This window comes from Carettochelys insculpta, chromosome 8 (assembly GCF_033958435.1).
Source record: "Carettochelys insculpta isolate YL-2023 chromosome 8, ASM3395843v1, whole genome shotgun sequence".
Lineage (NCBI taxonomy): Eukaryota > Metazoa > Chordata > Testudines > Carettochelyidae > Carettochelys > Carettochelys insculpta.
In genome coordinates, this window is record NC_134144.1 from 32,670,370 (window position 1) to 32,696,103 (window position 25,734).

At 44.6% G+C, this 25,734-nt stretch overlaps 1 protein-coding gene across 2 annotated transcripts in view; it reads right to left on the reverse strand.

Annotated features, from left to right (window-relative positions):
- The window catches only part of MTX2 (metaxin 2), a 58,058-nt gene extending 32,808 nt beyond the window's left edge, over positions 1–25,250 (reverse strand). Inside the window, exons 1-2 of one of the 2 annotated variants that reach the window (XM_075000950.1) lie at positions 25,092–25,250; positions 442–489 (exon numbers count right to left, since the gene is read on the reverse strand). In XM_075000950.1, the coding sequence (XP_074857051.1) occupies positions 442–489; positions 25,092–25,131 (88 nt within the window). In that variant the 5' untranslated portion in view covers positions 25,132–25,250. Of the gene's footprint in view, positions 1–441; positions 490–25,091 lie in introns of those variants that run through there. The other variant, XM_075000951.1, reaches the window with a different exon arrangement.
- Positions 25,251–25,734: the final 484 nt, after the last annotated feature.

A 25,734-nucleotide genomic window follows, 5' to 3' on the forward strand; every position in this document is an offset into this window, starting at 1 on the left:
GTAGCAGGCTGCTGAGCCCCAAATGGGGGCCATAATGTGATCTGATGATATATGAAGAGCTGCTAAAGGGAGCCTGAACCATCCTAGCCTATACATTTTAACAGTTCCTTTTTACTGAGAGCCCACTTTACCATAAGACTTCAAAAATCTGCTGCCTCAGCTATTGGTGCAGTAAATCTGCCAACAGGGCCTGCAACCACATCATTTTACACTGCCTACAGCAGCCAATATAATGAGTCAATAATAAACCAAGGACCTCATAAGGCCATGAATAGCTGGCTTATATTGGCAGATGCAAGCTTAGCTAAAACCTCTGACCAGACAAACACAAAAGGAATCCCTTCTTAATACTTCCTATTTTTTCCTGACGTTAATTACATTACTGTATATTTAATGTTTCTTAAAAATAAAATCATTAATTGCAGAAATTCATGTACTCACCCTTCAGTTGCTGGTACAATGCCGCACTTTCAGGCCAAGGTTCTGCAGCTGTGGAAAGAAAAGGAGTTCATAATTACGCAAATCAACCAACAATGTGCCAGGAGATGTGAACTGAACGTGAATGTTACCTAAAGCAGAAATGAGAATTTTAGAGTCACTGATGCAAAAAAGTTGACCCACCTTAAAATAGCCCACTGTTATTCATTCTGTTCTCATTTTCCTAGGGAATGGAAAGGGATAGACTGGAGAAATCTGACACCTTCACAAAAACAAAGGCTGCAATAGTCCATAAATACAAGCTATGCCTTACGGATGTAAAAATCATAGCAGCCGATTTCTTCTGAACTGTAAGACTTCTTGTACACATTCCCATCAAAACACAGTATGGTTTATTCTGCCCACTCACAAGAGAGATAACAATTCTAATCAGAACAGGACAGACACACTAAGGAGAGGTGGCGCAACTGGACTCTACCAAACCAAGTTTAAGAGTTTGCTTTGGAATGAGAAGTTTTTGGTTCTCTTAATGATGATTCTTCATTAAGCCTCCCCTCAACTGTCTGCTGCTCAAAACAGGGGAATTTTTGGGCACTTCCGAAAGCAATACACAGAGCAGGTGTTGGCACTGGCGGTTTATTTTTCCTTACGTAATACGTAACACCACCAAATTGGACATTTGCCAGCATTATTTGAAAGACTATCATCTCTTGTTCAAAAAGGTAAGATATTCCAACTGAGAATCTGCATGTTTAATCAATCATGCACCATGTGAATTTCTGGCATAGCATAAATAATCACCAGTACCGACAGATTAATGCTAATAGTGGTTAGATAACAGATAAAATGACATTACAATGAGCTATTACTTTTATTTGTTAACTTTATCTTAGACGTTGATTTTAAGGTGTTAATTCCAGTTTTTTTTTCTTCCAATCAAATTGGCTAGTGGTGATTAAAATTCATCCTACTGACAAAAATATTTTAAAGCCTTAAAGTCTCCAAATAACTATATGTACAGTAAAAAAAAGAAGCTAAGGGCATTCTTTGTAACAGTAGGATTTCGGAACTCTGAAGAAAAATACCAAAAATTCATAATTAAAATATTCTTTTCAACTATTCTTGACTGGTTAAATTTAGATTTTACAGCAGTTACACAAGACTATAAAGCTTGTAACAATGTATACACGATCTTGCAAAAGGTCACTACCCTTAACACCAAGCATACAAAGCCCACCAGTATGGGCATGAGAAGGTAACTAATCACATACAAGTGTCATGACAAAGTGTTTTATATTGTCTTTTAGCATTTATTGCTTTTAAGCCCATCCATTAAAGGTTTTGGCCTGGAGTAAAAATTCTTGAGCTGAAATATAATCTTGTTTATTTTAAAAAGCATGACAACAAAGTGTACCTGGCACCAATTGTGGGAGCTAATTTACATTTCTTTTATTCAGTCGAAGTCCTGGCTCATAAAATGTTGAAATTTAGTGACACTAGCACCTTTTGTGAATGGACCAGCTACTATTTGCATGCTAAGAGGCAGAAGTACCACGAAAATCAAAACAAGCTATATTTTCTCCACCATTTGGAAATGAAATCTAGTGAGATTTCAACAATCAAACTGATCACAAAATTAAGATTAAGTGCAATAAAGATCTGGATGTAGACACCACATTTCCATTAGGCAATGTGCAAAGAAATCAAAGGTGCTCCTCCACGGAAGATATGCCATGTACACAGTACAGGGATAATGGTGAATTTTTGGCTGTGACTATCTGGATGTTCTGTTCAAACTGTGCAATCATACCTTACACATTAAAAAGGATTTTCTGCTTAAAGCCTCATTTTATATATGTTCAGCTGTGGCCTTCTCATTATTTTGTTACATAGTCCTAAACTCCCAACCTCCAGTGTGTGGAGGAGCACAGTGTAGCTGCAGGGAGAACGGTGCAATAGTCATTTTAAGCAACAAAAAAGCTCATGCAATCTTAAGCAGGCAGTCTCTGGAGCCTGAATCCTCCATCTGTTCTGAGAATAAACAGCCAAGATAGTAATGCAAACCTTCCCACACTGCACTGCCTATGTATCTCAAACCCTGATGTAGAATAACCACTTCAAGGAAGTAATAGCGTAGTGCTGTCTGCATTCAGTCTAGAGCAACATCAGCTACTGCACTCACCTCTCTGCTAGATGGGATGGTGCTTGGGTGATGAGGACATCTGTCTGCAAGAAATGGGCTGAAACTTTCAATTTAGTTCCCACAAGTTGCTCATGTGATGGTAACAGCATCTGGTCACTGAAATCTGGCCCAGAATAGTAAACAAACTTGGAACCAGAGGCTTCATCGTCTACTAATCACATCTCAAAAGCACCACGTTACGAGATTTACCTTAGATTCTTGCACACCAGGCCAAGTGTGCTGAAAGAGTAGCCAAAACACAATAAAAAGAGCTGCACAAACCTCTACTGGGATTCTGTTATTTAACACCTGTGTGCTACACTATTACATTATGTCTTGTGGGCACCCTATAGGCAATCATTTAATATATTGCTTTGGACAGAGTTTTAATACCACAATATAAATCTGACAAATGACAAGCTACAAGAGATGGAAATTTGTCATTAGCGTGCCAAAGACTACTTAAAACCAATCATAATCCCAAAACCTACTGCTCAAGGGAGACTAGATCCCCATTTTCTGACAGCAGGGAAAATCCTTAAAGAGATGCCATGGGTCTCTGTAAGAGGAGAAAGAGTATAGTACGTTTAAACGTACAGCACAACTCTGGCTTCCGTAAAAGTAGTAAAAGCCTCTTTCACTCCTACATCTTGGAGCACAAGCCACTGACAACCGTTCACCAGCATACCCTGTCCTAGGTGAAGACACAATTTGTAGAATAATAGGCACTAATATTACATGCTGCTTCACTTCTGTCATATTTCCAATCCATCATGTTGATTAATGCTATAATAACTCTACACAAACTTATCATTTGTGCACTAATGAAGTCAAATCCAGTTTATCCTTCAGCAACCAGATTATTTTGGTCTCCAGATGTTAGTTCTCTAACTAACTAAGGACACCCTGACAGTAATGGGGGCAGGTGAAAAGCAACAAAGATGACATATACCCAATTTCCAAAGTTTTCTGCAGAGAATCAACTTCATAGCACTTCAACAGCATTGGATCCAATAAAACAGACAACCATCTTCATCACTACCTTACAGTGTTAAGTAATTGACTGGTTATACGCCTTATGCTCAGCAAGCTATTGTTAAACGTCAGAAATATGGACAGACAGAGGAGCCAATACTGACGGTTCAGCAGATGGAGAATGGCAGCAATCAAAGAAGCTAAACGGCAATTAAAATCCGATACGTAAAAATCTTCTTTAGTTTTGAAACAGACAAAATATAAAGTTTACTTATTGAAAAACTTCACTAAACATCATGTGTTAGATTAGCCATATCAGTTGTTTACTCATTACTGCTGGGTTTGGAAAACAGCATCATAAAGAAATAACAGATGTTGGCAAAATTCATGGGTACCACAATACTCTCGACCAAAAAAAATTCTGAAAATTGTCATATGACCCAAGAAACTTTAACTACCGAGGACAATGGCTATATATTAAGTCAATTCCCAGCTCACCTTCTGTCATATATTGTCCTAGCCATTCCATGATATCATTTTTTTCCTGATAGAAACAAGGTTCCGTATAAATCAACGTGACATGAAAGTCGTGTCAAATTCTTTGTTGCTAGAAAAATATTGCATTAGGTGCACTTTTCAGATTTAGTAATGGAATATTTTACTCCAGTTGCATTAAGGACTGGTTCAGCTGTCCTATTTGCCTTTAGATTTCAAATGATCATTTCTCATCACTTCTGGTTTTCAGTTAATAATACAGTTCATCTATCCAGGCACTTATATGTCCTGTCCCATTGCTGTAGCAGGCGCACCTCAACAGCACTTTTGTAAATATATTCAAAAACTCTCCTGTCAGATAGGGGAATTATTATCCCCATTGTACAGCCAGAGAATTCAGGCCCAGAATATAAAACTACCTCTGTGCAGAGAGCCCACCCACACAAGTCCTATCCATTGCTCAGAGACAGCCCAGCAGCAGGGCCCAGCGTGCGGGTATAGTCATTTGGAGGATGGGGCCTTGAAGGCACAGGGCCCAAGACAACTGCTTTGCCTTCAGGCCAGGCCTGCTCAGATCCAAATTAAGCTTTCAAAACAGAACTGACGCGGGGCTTCTGTCATCTACACCTTGGCTACATCTACCCTAGAGAATTTTGTAAACAGAACTTGTGCAGCATCTACACACAAAATGTGTAGGTTTTTTAGACAGAAACTATTGACAGAAAGGGCTCCCGGAGCGTCCACATGGTTTTTTCTGTCAATAGAGCAGATCAAAAATAGATCTGCTTTTATGTGTGGATGCAATCCCTCGACAGAAGTTTGGTCAGAACATCTCTTCCAACAATAATTTCTGTAGACAGATGCCTCTAGGGTAGATGTAGCCCTTGTGAGGGCTCCCTGCACAACAGTGAGCTGCAGCTGAAGAGATCTGGTGAAGTGATTCAACCAAGTTCATGCAAGATGCCTGGAAGAGCAGAAGACTGAATTCAAATAACCCCCCAGGTCCCAGTTCAGTGCCTCTGCTTCAAGAATTCCTCTTTCTACACTGTCCATGTTAATGCATGACAGATCGCATGACATTAGAGACAACCACTGGATTTCCAGTCTTGCAATCATGAGCAAGTGTGAAAAAAATTCCAGAATAATGAAAATCGGCACAGAATGCGGAAAGGAACAGGAAAAAATAAATTCAGCCACATCCCAAGCAACACAAGCAGCAGTTTCCTTCCATAAACTATTTACAAATTGTTCGTTTCCTTTAAATTATTCTAAAAAAATAAACTGTTTAAGAAAGTACAAGATATTAAAAACAGACCTTGTGAGGTTTAGGGAGGGTATAGTATGTGCTAAGCCTGGGGTGGAGAATCATTTTTGATGGGGGGCCATTCCAAAAAATTGGGAAGTGGTCAAGAGCCACACTCTTCCATGATATTATGGAGAAGGTGTAGGATCTGGGGTGGAGGTTGGGTACGGAAGGAAGCTTGGGGAGCAAGAGAGAGTCTGGGAGGGAGTTTGGGGAAAGGATGCAATTGTGACCTGGAGCAGGGGACTAGGGTGCCAGGGGTCTGGGTAATAACCTAGGGCAGGAGGGGACCGTGACCTGGAGCAGGAGATTGGGGTATAGGGTCTGGATGCAGGAGTTGTGTGGGTTGGGGGGCAGAGGATGGAGGGCCAGGGAGAGGCTGTGGCTAGGAGACATACCTTGGCAATTCCCAGCCAGCAACCCAGCTGATTTCTCAGGCAGGCTTCCTAAATGCCCAGCCAAGGCGGGCATGTGTGATGGGTGGAGGAGGAGTGTTTCAAACAGGAAGCTCCCATTGGCCAGAAACCCAACAAATGGATTGTGCTGGGGGCAGGCAGGGAGGAGGGCAGCACATGACCCCTCTCCTCCTGGCCCCCTCCCCCCAGGTTCGCAGCTACTGAAAAACAAAAACAGGGTCCTGAAGCCATTTTTCTGAGGAGCATGTGGGGCTGGGGGGCCAACAGAGAGACTTCCTGAGGCTCCCCAGTGCCTCCACAGGCTGGATCCGACAGCTTGGCAGGACACATTTTGCCCAGCCCTGTGACACGCCCATAAATGCTGCAACTAGGGGGTGCTGAGGGTATAGCAGCTCTCCCAGCTTGAAGTGACTTCTATCATACACAGGGCTTACTGTTTGGTTTCCCCCCACCACCTACACATATTGTTCCAGTGCTTTTGGCTACGCCACCGTTTTACAAGTTTCCTCGCAAAATTCCACTACTATGTGTGCCTGTCATCAGATAACATGGTATCTGGTGGCATGGCTTGAGTGCTGCTCAGCCACCCATTCAGCAAATTTACTTCCAGGCCGTAGCATTCTTTTATATTATAAATAATTAAATAAATAAATAAATATCTTAAACCCATTAGAGACCTTCCAGATCCATCCTTTAAGACCTTTACCTCAGAGACGAAGACAGAAATAGGAAGGGAAGGTATTTTGTTACTGAATATATAGAACGTGAAAATTACTTGTTCCCTGCCTCGAGTAACAAGGCAGAACAAAATATTTAAAAACCTTTATTGTATGCAATATTTAAGATAATGCTTATCTACACATTATTTCAGCCCCATCTACGATCAAGAATTACGCACCACACCGTCCCTGCACGTTGATTTGTGTTATGATGCTATACTGTACGCTAAACAAGATGCAAATACAGACAATCCCCAACCCCAAACTACAGCCTAACTTGCTGTTATTTCCAATATGATGCTAATTTGTTTTCTTTCTTTTTCCAATAAGTTATTTTACGGGCCACCAAACTATTTCATGTGATTCACTGCATGAAATTATGTTATTTAATGGGCCACCAAACTACTTCATATGATTCACTGAACACAATTATGTTAACAAGTAGGCTTAAAAAGTTAGGTTCACATAATAGGAAAGCTCGGTCTTACAACAGCAAAGAGGCAGAACATTTTGAATTACTACAACCAAAACTTTTGTCCTGGTGTGGCCCAAGGTCCTCTGTGCTTTAGGAGTGGGCCTGGGAACTACAAATTGGGTGTGCCTACACTAGTTCCTAAAGTCTAAATTAACTTCAAAGTTAAGCACTACACCAAAGTAGCCAGCAGAGAGTCTACACACATTTTCCTTTACTTTAAAGTCCTTACTCCAGTCCCAGGAACAGAGTAGTACTCTACTTCCAAGATTAACTCTGAAGTAGGGTATGTGTAGATGCTCAACTTCAAAGTTATTTTTGTAGCGTAGACACAGCCATTGTGTAGTAAACATTGTAGTACACTGGGATTACTTCCTCTTAGGATGTACCCTCCCCTCCCTCTATCCCCCAAGCAGGGTCTCAGCATTGACTGAGCTGGGAGCCGGCAGGCTGCAAGCAGAGAGGAGACTGCTGAACTGTAACCCTGCTCTTCATGTTCTTTACAGAATAAAGCCTGCTCCTGGTGGTTTGAGAGAATGGGTCTGGTTTGAGGAGCACACACACTAACACACAATGCAGAGCATATAAAGGAGTCGCAGGCCCAGTCCCCCAAAGTTGTGTAGAAAGTCACAAGGCTTCCCCCTATGTTGAACAATTTCCTACGGGGCTAGTGAACGGGGGGGGGGGCTAAATTTAATTCACTAACTGCTATTAAAATACAGGTTGAATCTCTCCAGTTTGGCACCCTCAGGACCAGACTGGTGCCAAACCAGAGAATGTACTGATTCACAGGAGGTCAATATTGTTTAGCATCATTACCAACATTTTCACTGCTAACTGGGTTCTTAGAAAACACTGAGGGGTAAGTTACAGCTAAACAACAACAGCACAGAACACAGAGCCAGGATTGGTGGCTGTAAACAAACTTCATGGGACCACAGGAAACTTGGCTATACTCATGATAAACGGACATCTGGCTGCCAAACATCACGCCAGACCATGGATGCTGCCGTACCAGGGAGTGCCTGACTAGAGAGATTCAACTTGTACTTCACCAAGATGAGATTAAGTGACTTTACATACTCTTGAGAAATATGAAAGCACAATATTTCATCCCAAAAATGCACACACTAAAAAGCAGTGGAATTGTAAATTTCAGCAAGAGCCACACCTACCAATCAATCTCCAAGTAGTATCTGATAAACATCATCGTACTCCACCACGCTGACACCTAACAGTAAAATAGACCATTTGTGATCTACTCAATTTCAAGCAGAGACAGGTGCTCAGCGGTCACTACATTCTAGCTTTAGAAATCCCAAAGAATGCCCCATAGTCAGTCGCTTTCCCAGTCAGGATACATGAAGAAGAGGTAGATTACCAGCTTATTCTTCTTTCTTAATGAAATACCAAACATGTTACACTTTGGGGGTGTTTGTAGGTATCTGTTTATTACATATAAATATGGAAAATGCTAGTAATTGATATTTTTTTGATTCTGGCTTAACATAAAAGTTCAGAACTAACCCTTGATGAATGCAGTGATAGTGCAGTCAAATTAGAACCAAAGCAGTTCAACAACATCTTGTCCATTAGTAGTGATCAATACAGAAAGTATAACTATGTTATGAATTAGCTGCCTGAACACCAGCCAATTCAACCACCTACGTGAAGAGACAGATCAATTTCTAAAAAGGTACTCGGATCAATTTCATAAGATTGACCTAATGTTGTAGGCTAACAAGGGTCAGGAAAACCAGTTCATAACGTCAGTAACTCCAAGGCTCTGCCAAAAATGAACAATAATTAGTTTAAAGAAAAAAAATGTATTATCCCAGGATTCACAGTTGTGTGAAAACGCACCATTTGTTATCAAATTAAAGTGCACACATTAAATCATTTACTGAATAATTATATTACCTTTTTTATCTGTTCACTCTCCACCTTCCCCACCCCAACAAGTTAAAGCAGAACCTCAGAAGTACAAAAACCAAGAAGTTACAAACTGACCAGTCAACTGCACATCAAGCAGAAACACACAAAAAAAAAATTTTTACAGTGCAGTACTGCGTTAAATGTAAACTACTAAAATTCATGGAAAAGTTTTAAAAGATTTGACAAAGTAATGAAAATGTGTTTTTTTCATTTAAAGATGACTAAAAGCAGCATTTTTTCCTGCATATAAAGGCTCAAAGCTGCATTAAATCAATGCTCAGTTGTTGGCTTCTGAAAGAACCACCATAAGGTTTCATCCAAAGATGCAAACAACCTCCATTCCCAAGGTGTTTATAATCTGAGGTTCTACTGAACAACACAGAGATCATGTAAGTTTAGTGAATATTAATCAACAAACTTGACCAAAGGAAAAATCCCAATTTCTGAAGCAACGCCAGAACTTCAGCTGTTAGCAACCTGTAGAGAAGCGTCACATACAGAATCTGGAGCAGAAAGGCCCAGGACAGCAGGCCCCAGGACAGAGCAAGTCCCCCTCCCTTAGCAGGAGTCACAACCCTCCAACCCAGAGAAACCTTGAGTGCCCCTCCTCAACCAAAGGACCCCAGCCGGTCACAGCCCCATCTCACTGCCTGCAGGAGCCCTGTGCCAGCTGCACCAGTGCCGCCCCTCTCTTGCCCGGATCCCACCCAGTATTACTGACTACTCAGCTGTCCTGAAACCTGCACAGGGCATATAAAAAATGTTTCTGAAGACATCACAAATGTCTTTGAAGAGACCCCTCCCGCCCCCCACAGCATTTTGGGTCTGGGGAAAGGAGGGGAAGGGAGGGGAGGTGCAGCTGCTGCTGACCTGGGGATCCTCTGGCTGGGGTAGGGGTAGACACTCGGGGCTTCTCCATATGGGGGGCCCTGCCACTGGCTTGAACTCCTCTGGTCAGCGGAGGCACTTTGGGTTTCTCTGGGTTAAAGGGGAGGCAGTCTCACGGTTCTGGCCATGGAGGCAGGGTGAGAGGGGAAGGAATGGAGCTGGGGACTAGCTTCTGGCAAGGGATCTCCACCCACCACGCATGCACTCAGGCCTATGGCCCTCCCAGATCATTTAAAAAGGCCCAGCGCGGTTCCCAGCTGCCACTATTGCACCAATGGCTGGGGCTTCCTGGGAATTGCCAAATCCCCCAGGCCTCAGGGAAACTGCCCCCTTCCCCAACAGCAGGCCTGTGAGCAGCCATTTGACTTGAGAGAACTTGCTATTTACCCTACAATAAGACTAATAGCACACCTAGATAAGTCTGATCTTTAGTTACCTTCTATGAACTGAGCGTTCTTGCGGACATTTACTACAAAAGTGGTGTGTTGACCCTACAACATACTGAGGACTTTCTATGTCAATATCTAAGTACGCTTATTAAATTTGTAGATCATACCAAGCTGGGAGGGGTTGCAACTTCTTTGGAGGATAGGGTGATAATTCAAAAGGATCTGGATAAACTGGAGAAATGGGCTGAGGTAAACAGGATGAAGTTTAATAAGGACAAATGCAAAGTGCTCCACTTAGGAAGGAATAATCAGTGTCACATACAGAATGGGAAAGGACTGCCTAGGAATGAGTACAGCAGAAAGGGATCTAGGGGTTATAGTGGACCACAAGCTAAATATGAGTCAACAGATGCTGTTGCAAAAAAAGCAAACATGATCCTAGGATGCATTAATAGGTGTGTTGTGAACAAAACACAAGAAGTCATTCTCCCGCTCTACTCTGGGCTGGTTAGGCCTCAGCTGGAGTATTGTGTCCAGTTCTGGGCACTGCAGATCAGGAAGGATGTAGAGAAATTGGAGAGGGTCCAGAGGAGAGCAACGAGAATGATCAAAGGTCTAGAGAACATGACCTATGAAGAAAGGCTGAAAGAATCGGGCTTGTTCAGTTTGGAAAAGAGAAGATTGAGGGGGGACATGATAGCAGTTTTCAGGTATCTAAAAGGGTGTCATAAGGCAGAGGGAGGGAACTTGTTCTTCCTTGCCTCTGAGGATAGAACAGGAGGCAATGGATTTAAATTGCAGCAGGGGAGGTTCAGGCTGGACATTAGGAAAAAGTTCCTAACTGTCAGGGTGATCAAACACTGGAACGAGTTGCCAAGGGAAGTGGTAGAATCTCCATCACTGGAGATATTTAAGAAGGGGTTAGATAGATGGCTTTCAGGGATGGTCTAGAAAGTGCTTGGTCCTGCCATGAGGGCAGGGGGCTGGACTCGATGGCCTCTCGAGGTCCCTTCCAGTCCTACTCTTCTATGATTCTATGACTGCTGAGTACAGCTGAATACAGCAGGTCCCTGACTTACAGGATTTCAACTTGTGCATTTCTTGTATTAACACGAGTCGAAATCACAAATCACAACAAATCCCCCGGCTGCAGGGCTGAAATCCTGCCCTGGGCACAGCCACACATGGCAGGTCCACAGGGCCGCCCAGCAGCCCCCCAACTCCTGGCCTGCTCCGCCACCGCCCCCGCACTAGGCCAGCTCCCCCCTCACCTGCCCCTTCCTCTTCTCATTCCCGGGGTGGGGGGGCCCACTGGGGAGCCACAAGTGACGAGCCACCACCTGCGCTGTGCACACCCAAGCTAGGGGCACCACGGCCACACGAGGCACATACCAACACCATCGCCCAGACGGGGGACACACTGCAGCACCACAGGGAAGGAGGGAGGGGAGGGGTGCGTCTGTCTGGGGCAGCGAGCCTCAGCCAATCACGGCGCACATGGCCCAAGCAGCCAGCAGGGAAACTGGCTCAGCCTGCGAGGCCTACAAGCGGCTTGTAAACTTCCCACCCCCAGGGCCAGCCACAGCCAGCAGGGGGAGCCCCCAGCAGCAGGCAGGATGGGGTAGGCCTGTCCACACTCCATGGGCAGGAGCAGGGAGCTCAGTGTCCTCAGGGGTCCCGGCTCTCCCAGCAGCTCCCTTCCTCTGCCTCCTCCAGGCTGCTATACCCTCCCGCTGGGACCTCCTGCACCCTGGGCCACCCGCAGCGTGCCCTGGCCGCCATGCCCCTTCCACAGCCCCGTACACCTCAGCTTGCATAATATCTGACTTACGCACTGTCACCCAGGAACACAACCTGCGTGTAAGAAAGGGGTCTACTGTACACTCATCTCTCACTTGAAGCCAAAGGGATCAGTGTTCCCTGAAAGCTGTGTGCTGGGGCAGCCACTCAGGAGAGATTTAAATGCCACCAAGATGACTAGCAGAGCACCCAGAGGTGGCGGCATGTGTTTCTTTTGGTGGTGCACATCCCCACGTGCCTCAGTGCACGTAACATTTATTCTGCTCCTGAATGGAAAGAGTTAGAGAGAACACTGACAGGGCTTGAAGGTGCACAGCACCTCACAGGAGGACCTGACAGGATGAAGAACCAAGAGCAGCCAGGATAACACCAGACCGAAATTAAAATAAATAACAGCAGTTCCTAAAAACAATGCCTATCCCCTTCTCCTCACTCCCAGGGAAAGACTATCTGAGATCATTTATCAAGAAAGTCTTAAAGACACGACACACTATTTGTTCATAAAATTCATGCCAATTGCAACAAAATTCATGCCAATCTCAAGCCACTCTAAATACACCATCTTCCTTCCTTAAGCGAGCAACTTTCAAACTACTTTTAGGCTACATCTACTCTTGAACCGCTACAGTGGCACAGCAGCAGAGCTACAGTGCCAGCACTTCAGGGGAGGCATTTAAGTGATGGCTGGGTTTCACAGGTAGCCCAGTTCCCAAAGAGGCTTAGCTAGATCAACAAAAACTCGCCTGCCAACACAGCACTGTGCACAAAGGTTAGTCAGGTTGGCACGTTGTTCATGGAGTGCAGCTTTCACACCCTTGCCTTCTTGGTGCAGAGATGGCCTTAGACTTATGTCACCTGACCCATTCTGACGATGATTCAGCAAAGTACTTCAGCATGTTCGTAACAGGCCATGTGAGTTGTGCTACGGAAATCAGTGGAGCTACTCAAGCGTTTAAATACCTGAGTGACTTGGGCATCATTTGCCCAACGTACTTACTGTGAGCTCTGTTGGAGGCCAAGGGGCAGGAAGCAGCTACAGGTTCCAATGCCCGTTGCTTCTGTTTGCCCAGCTGAAGGATGGGGAGGGGAACAGCAAAGGCCTGGGCAGCCTGACCAAAGGCTTCCTACAACTGCTCTGACTGGCTGGAATTCTGGCCAACTAGAGCAGCAGAGGGCGATGCCCGGTAGCAGAGGTGAAGGGGCTCAGAACCTCATGCATCTGGGGTTGCTGCAAAGGTAAGCTGCACCCCCACTGCCCAAACCCCAGGCCCCCAGATAGCTCCTGTGCCCCTCACATCCAGAATCCCACAAACTTTCTCTCTGCACTCAAAACTCCTCCCTTCCAGATTCTTCATTCCAAACCCTTCTACACCTTCCTCTCACATAGACCTACATCCCCAGCCTGTGCTTGCAACCTCCCTCCTGCCCTGACCCCATAGCTCTGGCCTCCATACAGTCAGGGACCACATCAGGGATACTTTTCCCCCCTCACTTCTGTGGACTGATATCTATGGGTCAGTGGCCCCCAACCCAAAAAACGTTCCCAACCCAGTCGTGCGGGATATAAATTTGCAATACAACAGCTAGAAAGACTAAATATGTCACCTCTTTCAGCATTTTTATCAGGTTTCCCCTTTAATATCTGTGTTCCAGATCTCCTTTCCAGCACATGGCTTGCATTTTCACCATACACTCTTTGTACTTTCATGTTGTTTCTAATTTCTCGGACCATTTTGCACTATTTTGTCTTAATTGTTATTTGCCCTCCTTCAAGCTCACAGCAGAATTAACAGATTAACACATTAAATTACACCCCCTTCTAATAACTGAAGATATTATGTAAGCCTCGACTTTTAAAAGAAAAAAAAGAAACCAAATCCACAGAGCCCCACTGAATACCTTGCTCCCCTGCCTCTCTGCTTCCTTCGCCCCCAACACACCCATTGGAATTAGGCACATCATCATCATCATCGTCAATAACCACGAGCTCAGCGCCCGTTGGTGTTTGATGCCTCTCTCACTATTCCTTTCCATCTCTCCCTGTCCAGTGCGGAGTGGCTTAATTCGACATGCTACTGTTTCTCTCTCCTGACAATTTGAGAAAGCCAATCCAAGGAGCGTGTCGACAGTGAAATGGCATGCGGCACCTGCTCAGAGCTTGGAACAGCAGCATCCCAGATCTGCCCCCAAACCACATGCACACACATCCATGTTTGTTTTAGCTCAGAGAGGCAAAGGCTAAAAAAGAGAAAAGACAGACAGACAGACAGACAATCTATGGGAATTTCAAGGGGGGGGGGGTACATATACATTTCTGTACCAAAGGGCAGAAGGGGAAACCTGGAGGAGGGTGATGGGAAAAACCTGAAGCTTTCCCAAACAATTATTGCACTCACTCTAAAAGTACGTGGTACCAAACCTTTGTTGCAGTGCCAGTGTCCAACTCACAGGCCGTTGTTCATATTCAAGCCATTTTAAAACTAAAACCCAATTTTGCATGCAAGTTTTCATATTACCATATCAGGGTACAAAATGTTACTAGCATCCAGAAATACCTAATGTGTTCCCCTTCATCTGCTAATTTTGCAATTCTATTTAACTGTAATCAAGTTTGTCCATCAAGAGAAGCTGCTACTTCAACAGAAAACATGAGCTAGTGAATACCAATTAGCAAAAGATCACTTAGCGTTAATGGATCCAGAAACAACTCGGGAAGCATTTTACATTTATGAGCTGTAATTGTATTACTTCTTAAAAACAGGAAATAAGACTACCATTGTTTTGATAGTGTGCATTTCACCAATGAAAGTAAATTATTTCTCCTCTGACCTAGACGAGATTTGACAGTCACTCAGTTCAAACAGTTATAAAACGTGGAAACTACACTAATCTAAGATGGTATTAGCATTATAAGAGATTTGTTTATTTAAAATGCAACATTTAGGCTGTGCCTACACTTGCAGTCCTCTTTCGAAAGAGGCATGTAAATGAGATAAATCAAATATGCAAATGAGGTGCAAATTTGCATATCTGACTCCTAATTTGCATATTTCAAAATAGCATCTTTTGAAAGAAGAAAACCAGTGTGGACACTGCTCTTTCAAAAGTAAACCCCATCTTTGAAAGAATCCTCCTTCCCATGAGAAAAGGAAAGAAAAATTCTTTCGAAAATGGGTTTTATTTTTGAAGAAGCAGTATCTACACTGGTTTTCTTCTTTTGAAAGAAGCTATTTTGAAATATGCAAATGAGGTGTCAGATATGCAAATGTATCATTTGCATACGTCTTTCCAAAGAGGACTGCAAGTGTAGGCACAGCCTGAATGTGTCAGTGCCCCTTTAAAAGAGCTAGCACTGATGTTAACTGCAGCACTGACCACTTAAATCTATAGTAAATTCTCTCATATCTGACAGCCCAGGAACAGGGAGGGTGCTGGATATTCAAATATTCTCGATAATAGAGAGGTATTATACCGAGCAATGCAAAACACTAAAGAAAAGCAAGATTAGATATTAAGAAACAAAAAAAGAAAAAAAGCATGCAGAGTACCTTAACTGTAGTATTGTACACTGTAAACTCTTTGCTGTATTTATTTTCATGATACAGTTATCCCCCAAGATACGTGCATTCAACATGCACGTATCTCACATTACCGCCACTAGAGGGGAACCCAGGAAGCTCCAGTCCCAGGCAGCCGCTAAGGTGCGGGGGAAGGGGAAGGGATTTCCCCATCAAAGGGGAACAGAGCTGGCAGCAGCCAGCTCTTCCTGAGTGCCGCTGCAGAGTGAGGGGGTGGGGGAGACCAGCATCCGCTGCGCGCCCCAGCCCCAGCCTCTGCAGACCCAGCTCAACTCCACCACCAGCCCAGCCCTAACCCATCCCAGGCTTAACCCCCCTGCCCCCACCCCATGGCACAAGCTCCCCCCCGCCAACTTACACAAATTCTGATGTATGTGAGGGCTAAGTGCAACGCGACACTCACATATCTTGGGGGATTACCATACCATACTTATGGAAAACCTCACAAAAATTGACTTATGATTAAAATGCCGGTTACTTCAGAATCGCAAATAATAAAATGCCAGATACGAGAGTTTGCTGTAGTGTGAAGCAGGTACACCTTTTGCAACATACAAGCCTGAAGTGTTCACACATCTGTAATACATAATGCCTTTAGTTAGTGTACTACTATTTCATTGTTGGACTTATCCATATGAACAATTTAACAACTATGCAGAGAACAAAACTTGGCACATAAAAGCAAAATCATGGTTCAACTTAATAACTAAAAGATGCCGAGACAATTCACGGTGACAAGCTTTTTTTTTTTTGCACACAGAGGGGATTGACTTTTGGGGGGGTGTAAAATACATTCAGGTAGAGGAAGTACTGAACTGTATTAATTTCCCCAATAGTAAAATTAGACTAAGAGTCTGGGTACAGCATACCAGTAGTTCGCAATCACTGCTCTAGAACCAATGCCTGGAAAAAGTCCCCACCCACTTTATTTCTGCCCTTTATTAAACATCTTTGTAATAGAGTTTCCTGGTGATTTTGGAATCTGATATCTCACAACAAGAGATGGAGTTAATAGATTAATACTGTATACCATTTCAGAGCTGGGCTCCCAAAACTGCCATATGGTCTAAAGAATTCATTTACTATCCTGAAACTTATTTTGTGATTGATACAGGATTAGTCTGCATATATTCCCTTCCATACCTATCAGAGATTATGTTGTTGGATGTATTTCAGAAACAGGTTTGCACTACTAAAGTTTGTTGACGTATGCATTACCATGCACAAAACACTTAACAGTTCATAAAGCTACAGAAAAAAAAAAAAGTCATTTTTCTCTGGCTTACAATAGGAATATCTTGTACATTCCAAGAGAAAAGTGTAAGTAAACAATTTTAGCATTACCTGGCCAATATTACCATAAAAAGCTTCTGACTCCGCATAAGTGACTTGGCCATCATTTCATATGTAATCGTTACTGCATTAGAGCAGGAGACTACATTCAGCAGGTTCGAATAGACAACTCCCACAGAGTAGATGCCCATGCCTTAAGAAATTACCATTCACCAGACTGCTGAAATATTGCAGATATTGAAGCATGGGGGCAAGTGATTAAGTATGAGATGCTGTACCCACTGTCTTGATGGAAATGCATGAACTATGGTAAACTGGAGGATGGTCAGTATTTGAAAGAAGTTGCTATCCTCTGAAAAGTTAACACATTCCTTAACAGAAAAAAATCCTCTGCTTCTAAATAGATTTCTAGAAAATAAATAGAATCATCCCAGCATAGTTTAAGTGCGTATGTCAAAAAACATGTTTTATGGCTGCTATATTGCCAGGGCAGTTAGAGGTAATTGGAATTTCCATGACAAAACAACTGGCTAATAACAGAGGGTCTTATTCATGAAAACAATCAAATTTCATTTTTATTACTGGTGTAAAAAATTGTAAGCCACGATTACAATCGCATGAATGCATAATAGGAAACCAGTACTCACAAGCAGACATGTAGGAAATAACGTTTTAAACACAATCATAATTTTTAAAGGTATTCTTTCTAACAGAACACTTTTTTTCCACCCTCAAAAGTATATTCTCACATGTACGTACCCAACTGTATGCCTTTGGCATAAGAATGAGAAACTTTGTACTTCATCTCTTCAGATTGCTCAGCATACAGTATCTGTTGGAGCATATCAGATGATTTTTTTTATTTTTATTTTTTTTAAAACCACTGTTTCTACAATACTGCATTACTAAAGTAATACACTGGGGTCCTGTTCACTGGGTAACATGCTAGAAAATTAAGAAATGTAGTCAATACTGGAAGAATTAATCTCGAGATTATTTTGTTCATATTGGAAGATTTTCCATTTACTTTCAGTCTATAACTGTACGGTATGTAATATAGGCAAGTTATGAGAATCAAAACTTTCTATGGTTGAAATATCCATTAATTTAAAGGCAAAGATACACACCTTCCAACAAGCAGAGGTCAAGTCATAAGTTTGTTTTGCAGACTAAGTTCCAACAGACTGTGAACTACAACTATTAGTACATTGCTTAGGGTCACAAATGAGTAGTTAAGAATCAAATATACATAGAGAGGAAGGAAAAAAAATAAGCACTGCAACCCCTGTGTAACTCAGATTTTTACACAAGTCAAGGGGAGATGAGAACCAGGCTGCAGCCTGCTTCCTGGCTCCCCTGGGCTTGTGGGAGCTGGGAAACTGACCAGTCCACCAGGGCTGGTAAGTTTCCTGGGTCCCAGAAGCAGTGGGAAGCTGGGAACCAAGCAGCAATCTGGCTCCCCTCCCCTTGCAGGGCCAGAAAACTAACCAGGGCAGCACCCTTGGTCAGTTTTCTGGCTCCAGCTAGTGAAGGGGAGCCGGGAGCCATGGGCAGCCTGGCTCCCAGCTCCCCTCCACTCCTTGGAGCCAGGAAACTGACCAGGTAAGCTTCCCAGTTCAGCAAGGGGAAAGGAGCCAGGAACCAAACTGACACCTGGTTCCCAACTCCCTGCCACTCCAGGGACTGGGAAACGGCTCCTGTCAGGGGCGACAGCCAAGAGTTTCCTGCTCCTATCAGGGGCGGCAGTCGCTTTAATCCAAGACACGTGCAACTTGATTGCACGTATCTCAAGGGTCTACTGTATTGCATTGTGGGGCTGGTATATTTTGGAAGGACAGATTTGTGGCAGGTCTACAAGTAAGCAGGCAGTTCTGACAACGATAATCCATTTTGGCTCTTATCCTGGAGGTACAGAGATTGGATTGGAAGCAAATACATATTGTGTAAAAGACTAAGGATCACTCTAGGGTGCTTTGGCATATCAAGAGGAGAAGGAGTTAAGGTTATTTGTGGATTCCTATCTTACCATTTCCAAATTTTTAAACATTTGTATGTTTTCTCTCCTGCCTTAAACCTTTTTCATAACTTTTTTTTTTTTTTTTAATACCTACAAAATTCAAACCAGTAATTGGAAAGTCTTAATATATTATCTCCATGAAGTTTTGAGCATATTCAGTTTTTAAATAAATTTTTTTTCAAAGTGACAACTTGCTGGAGCAGACTATGTTGCCAGAATTAAAGATATGGAGCTGTATTATAAAATAGTAACTATATTACATCATGGTAAAAATAACAGAAACATACAACCAATATTTTATTTACTAAAACACAACACTAAGTAAGTCCTTGACACTGACAGAGACCATATATTGCCACTGCACCATTTCAATTCGTGCTGATTGAGACCAGAACTGCCTTGATCCTGAGGCAAGTTGACCGATGGATTTTCAAAACCACTGGCACTGATGCAGATTGTGTGTGTGTGAGAACTCCACAGATCCTCAAGTTTAGCTTTCAACTGTGACCAAACAACTTGTTTCAGCAGAAGTAGGGTAGCTAAATATACAGTAAAACCAAGATTTACATGCGGGTTGCATTCCTGGCAACTACGCATTAGTCAAATTGTGCGCAAGTTGAGGTGTGCGGGGACAGGGGAGGGGGCAGGGTAGCCGGGGCATGCTACAGGGCAGCATCAGGGCCCAGCAGGCTGCATCTATACTGTGAGATAAAGTCAAAATCTATCATCAATTTTATAACTCTGGAATTTATAAATTCGATTTTGACAATCCGCACCTGCTCCTCACAAAGTCAACTTATTGCTGCCACACTCCATTGGCCAACATTGACTGTTGCAGCAGTGCATTGTGGGAACCTATCCCACAGTTCCCTCAGCCCCATAGCATTGTCAGTATACTTATTAGTCTTTGACGTCATCTTCCCACAATGCATTTTCCTCAGCCACTCCCGTGGTAAGCAAATGTCCATTTTTCCCGTCAGAAGGAAGGAAAAATAGGGCATCCACAGAGATGGCAAAAAAGTTAATAGAAATCTCTCCTGCAACTGAATTCTCAACTGGCCATCCACTGACTGTTCCCCCTCCCATGATTGCATCCGATCCCTGAAAACAGCACAGAGACAAACTGTACTCTCAAAGTTAGAAGAAAGAGGATAGAAAAGTCTAGGGGGAAAAAAAAAAATCTTCATCTTCCCGCTTAGCTACACAGACATTGCCAATCTGGGGGATGGCAGTGAAATCTCATACACTGAACTTATAACAGAAACAGGAATCTCAACTGGCCCTCACCTCTGTGTTTTTGGGGGTCAAAGGATAAAGAAAGGTAGGAAATGTTAGGAAGGAGATTTTATAACATATCAAAGCAGCAGGTGCCTGCAATGGACAGCTGGCCCTTGAAAATATTTTTTGGTGGTGGGCTGTGGTGTGCAGCTGCAGAGCCAGCTGAAATGTTGAAACAACTGAAGTAGCCCTTCCCAAGTATCTCAGCCACCAGGGGAGACTTTCCCCCGGCAGCAGCAAGCTCCACTGGTCCCTTGACGGGGCGGGGGGGAGGGCGCCATGAATTAATCCCCCCCAAATATCTTAGCCACAGGGGGAGACCTCCCCCCAGCAGCAGCAAGTCCCCAAAAATCTCTCTCACCCTGGGATTTCCAACCGCTCACAAGACAGGACATGGTGCTGCCTGGAAGCATGGCCAGCACTGAACGGCAGGCATGTCCTTATACTGGGTCGGGGGCTACTCATGTGATGTGTCTGAGCGTGGGAAAGACCCCGACCGCGTGGCGCATGTGGGGCAGGGAGAGGAGTTCACACACAAATGTAAACCACTCGGATGAAGTTTCTCGTCCTCTTATGAAAGCACAACCCCCACAACAGCCTTGTTGCCATATGGTGTGGTGTGTCTACCAAGTGCAGAGCCAGAACCATGAACTCGGTGCAGGGGCTATTTGTAACGGTTAGATGCGCTCACAGCACTAAGAGCAAAGAACGAAAGAAAGACGCTTCTCAGGCTCTCATGCAAACATGAGCCCACAGCCACAGGCTTCCTTGTCTCGATTTGAAATTTATGGTCTTCCCGTTACCTAATTCCTACATACCTGGGCCGTTTCTACACAAGCCACTTCCTTCAGAAGTGGCATGCTAATACAGGAAGCAAAAGACGCTAATGAGGCTCGGATGCAAATTCCCCACACCTCATTAGCATAACGTCACGTGATTTGGAGTCTGAAAGACCATTCTTCCAGACTCCAAAACGCTGTGTAGAAGCGCAGCTGCCGGGGGGCCCCTCCGGAATGAGGACTTCCTTCCAGAAGACGCGCCCCCTTAGGGCCACGCTTCTACACAGTGTTTTGGAGTCTGGAAGAATGGTCTTCCAGACTCCAAATCACAAGACGTTATACTAATGAGATGCGGGGAATTTGCATCCACACCTCATTAGCATCTTTCACTCCCTCTGTTAGCATGCCACTTCCAAAGGAGTAGCCTGTGTAGAAACGGCCCTGGAAAGCAGTGTCCAGAGCGGGACTCTGAGGGGCATTGCAGGTTACATCTCGGACACCACCGGAGGCTAATCAATTTGATTGTAAGACATGGCGTTTCCACACTGGCCTTTAATCAAACTTTTGAATTCAAGCTTAAGGCTACACCCAGCAGGTAACCATATTGTGATATCAATAACAGTGTTCCCTGAATCGAGCTAACAGTGTTCACAGTGAAGACAGTCGTGGTAATAGAGATAACTGCCTCAAATTCGAATTCATCTTGTAGATGGAGACCTGGAGGAGGAGTCAGGAGGGAACCACTGGGAGAGCCAGGAGCCCCAGTGAAGCTGTGCTTCCCCCCTCCACCCCTCCCCCACAGATGGAACACGGACAGGCTTACTCCTGTCCTGCCCACTGCTGGGGGCTCCCCCAGCCAGCTGAGCCTTTCCCAGGGGTAGGAGATTCACATGCCACTCACAGGCCCCTTCCAGCTGCTGCTCAGGCTGGGTGCTTTGGGATTGGCTGTGGCTTGCTGCTGCAGACACACGCCCTCCCTACCCCCACCCCTCTCCATCAAGCCCTTAAAGAAACAGACACTCATTCCCCTACTCTCTCCCCCCTTCCCCATGGCACTGCAGCATCCCCCCCTCGCTTACTCTAGAGAGCAAACACAAATAATGCTAAGTGGGGAAGACACTGGTGCTTATGAAAGGAGAACTGTACAGGATGTGCGCTTGCAGAAATGTCCCTACTCCACACACAACCACTGTCTGCTCCTGCAGTGCACCCTATCTATCTGGCCGCAGACACAGCAGAGGCTGGGCTGGGCTGGGCTGGCACTTTTAGGTTCCCTACCTACCACCCTCCTTGTCCAGAACCATCATGCTGGGGCTCACAGGCAGCAGCTACCTTCACCACTCCGTCTCTGGCATTCTCACCACCTCCAGCCACCACTGCTGCTCCTTCACTCCAGGAAGAGGAAGGGAAGCCAGATCCAAGAATGTTTGCAAAGTGCTGCCAAGAGACACACGCACCCACCTCGTCCTCCTGTGGCTCTGCGGACTTGCCAGGGGATTTCTTCTGATTGCGATTTCAACCCACTCTAATCCAAGAAGCACAGAAGTCGAAATAGTGTAAATCGAGATTTTACTGTACTGCTTAGATTGGAGATGGGCATGTCATTTTGGGTTGGGGAGGGAGGAAGACTGATGCAAGTTAAAGCCTAGGTTCAGTTAAAAACTCCACCTCACCAACTTCTGCATTAAAACATATACTGGCTCTCACCCATGAGACAAACATCACCTCCTTCTCCCGCACTGGAGTTCAGAGAGATTACCATGACATACCTTTGCAAAGGTTGGTACAGTTTTGTAATGATAAACAATCAATGAAGTCACTAAAGATCTACGAACTGGAAAAAGAGAAAGCCAGTTTTCTGTCAAGAGACTAAGATAATTTTGAATGTCATAGGCTAAACTATATGAATGAAATACAGTGTTTCACCAGGCAAACAATATGAAATAAACACTTTCTTCTAGGAGCTCATTTGGCCACCATCCTTCTACTTTATGAATCGAGGAATCTCCAAAGAATGAATGAAAAAATTTATAATCAGATCCTTCCACTTACACAGCAGAACTGCACTAAATAATGTTATTCTAATAGATTACAAAATTATTTGCTAAGCTTCCAAGTTTCAAAACCAAAGGAGCCAAAAGAAACTAAACAAAAAAGCTTGAGGCATTACTTCAGAGGCAGCTTTTATTTTAGAGTTGCGAGTCCCACAGAAGTGGAGCTTGTTCTAACCGATGTTAAATGCAATGTGTGGGAGCTACTTACTCCTGCCCTGCTCCCACCCAAAGAGCGCTTACCCCTCCTCTACTAGTGCTGCCTACCCCAGATCCCTTTCTTTCTTATTCAGATGTACAGTCACTTTTCTGCACGTACTCCTACAAGACCAGGAGAAGTTCCTAAAAGGAGAAAAGTGGACCAGAGGACTTTTTAGACCTTGTTATGCCTTTGTGAGCTAGACTAATGAGCTCAACAATGAAGCCTGACACGTTTAGATTAGAAATAAGGTACACATTTTTAACAGTAAGTATAATTAACCATTTGAACGACTTAGGCATGTGGTGGATTCTCCAACAGTTGACATCTTTAATCAAAGTTGACATGTTTCTAAAAAATGTTCAATTAAAAAAGTTATAAGTTTGAAAAAGAAACTTGGTAAAATGTTATGACTTTTATTACACTTGAGATCAGGCTAGATCATCATAGGTCTTTTCTGGCTGTATCGTAGTAAACAATCTGTGACACTAGAGATGACAGCAGGAAGGTGCACATCTGAGGAAATCATCTGCTGCTGAGTTTTATGCAAGACCTTAGCTAAGAGGAGAATCTTTCAGCATCTGCACAGCCATATAACCTTATTTTCCACAAATCCCTATATGAAACTGAAGAACAATTTACCTAATTTCTAATTTGCCCAAGACATTCTAATCTGGAATAAAACTATACATAAGATGTCAAGTTTCCCATCCCAAAAAAGTTGTTTCCGAGCCCAAAGCTTATGGGAGGAAGGGGATTTGCAGTAAGAAAATTGACCAAACATTAGCTTAATAGTGAAAACTATCTTAATTGTAGCCATGGACACATAGCCAAACAGCTTACCACAGTAACAATCAGAAAGGAAACAAGAGAAAGTACCTTCTTTTTTTTTTTTTTAAATAAAATATATCATCATCTGGCACAATTTTGGTTCACTCCTTAATACAGCCACTACCCTCCCTCTCCCCCTGTAGAAAAAACACTCAAAATTAGATGCTTATTGCAAGGCTCACCTTTCTTCCTAATCTTTGAAAACTGGGGGGTGGGGGGCAGGGAGAGAGAGAAAACAAAACAAAACGAAAAAAAAGATTGTAACTGAACCGATGAAGAATCATTGAGGGGGAAGGAAATTTGTGATGGGTTATCTATAATTGCTGCAGTCAATGTCAAGGGCAACTCTAATGATGGCCGCCATTTCAGCACTTCTAAAAATTAAAATAAAACTATTTTCTAGGCTCCAGATAATAGAATGTGAACGTGTTATTTTTAGTAACAGGTGTCAAATTATATGCACCAGAAAATGAAGAGGAAAAAATAAAAGAGAAAGTTGGCTTCTAAACTGATGGTGAATTCCCAACCAATAAATGTGCTATTATAACACTAGGCCCCTTATAAGATGCAAAACGAACCTCAACTTCTAATGGAGGAAAGCGGCTGGGCATGTTCACAACATAAACACATTTTTGCGGGAGGGAGGACACAAAACCACTCTAAGATACTCACATCCTACGAGGGAGGCGTGCAGGGGACTACAGGCCCCCGGGAGAGACCCATGTTGTTGACACCAGGCCACTAAACACAACATTTCCAAGGCGGGACACCCCACGTGCCACGTGCGAGGGGTCCCCTAAGGAGCACCGCAGCGCAGCCCTCCAAACCCCAGAGCACAAACCCCTCGGGCTCTGCCGCAACAGAGGCGCCGCGCACGTAACTTGTACCGACCCTGCCTACGAGACACGCCCACGCAAGCCAGGGCTCGGGCTCGGGCTCGCACTCAGACGCCAGGCGGGCTGGAGAGCTGTGCAGGGCCCAGGGGCACTTGCATCCCACCCCGCGCTTGCCAGTCCCATGCCCCCCGCCGCCCACTCCCACGGGCCGCATTACCTGCGATTTGGGACACAAACGCCTCCGCCACCAGGGACATGGTGCCCTGCCCGGGCCGGCCCAGCCAGGAGGCCCCAGTGGCAGCCGCAGCCCCTCCTGGGCGCGGAAGGGGTCCGCAAGGTTAAGGGCACGCACAGGAACTAGGAGCCGGGGCCTGGCCGCGTCGGGGCAAGTGCATCCGGGGCCCGCTCCGCCTCCCGCCCCGCCCCTCCTGCAGTGCAGCGGGAGAGGCGCCCTGGGTGGCCCAGCAGGCCGGTCGCTGCAGCCGAGAGCCCCGCAGCGCTAAACGCGGGGGAGTCCCGGGGACGGGGCGCCTGCCCGTAAAGGCAGGTCCATGAGTGTGATCCTGGCGGCACTCGGGAATCCTCCTCCGCACCGTCCGTGCCGAGCAGAGGCTCCCAAGGACAGGGATCTCTACAGCCCCGTGTTGGGCACAGGCTCCCGGGGCCTGGAAGGCCAGACCTCTAACACACTGCACCCTCCGGCCTGTAGTCCTTGGCTGTATCTGGATCAAACAGCATAGTGCATTAAGCTCCATGCTGTGCAATGGCTCAATATACCTGGGGATCAGTCTCCAACTGCCTTGTCGGCCTTGTTTTGTATGCAGTGGTGTTGTAGCCATGCTGGTCCCTGGATGTTAGAG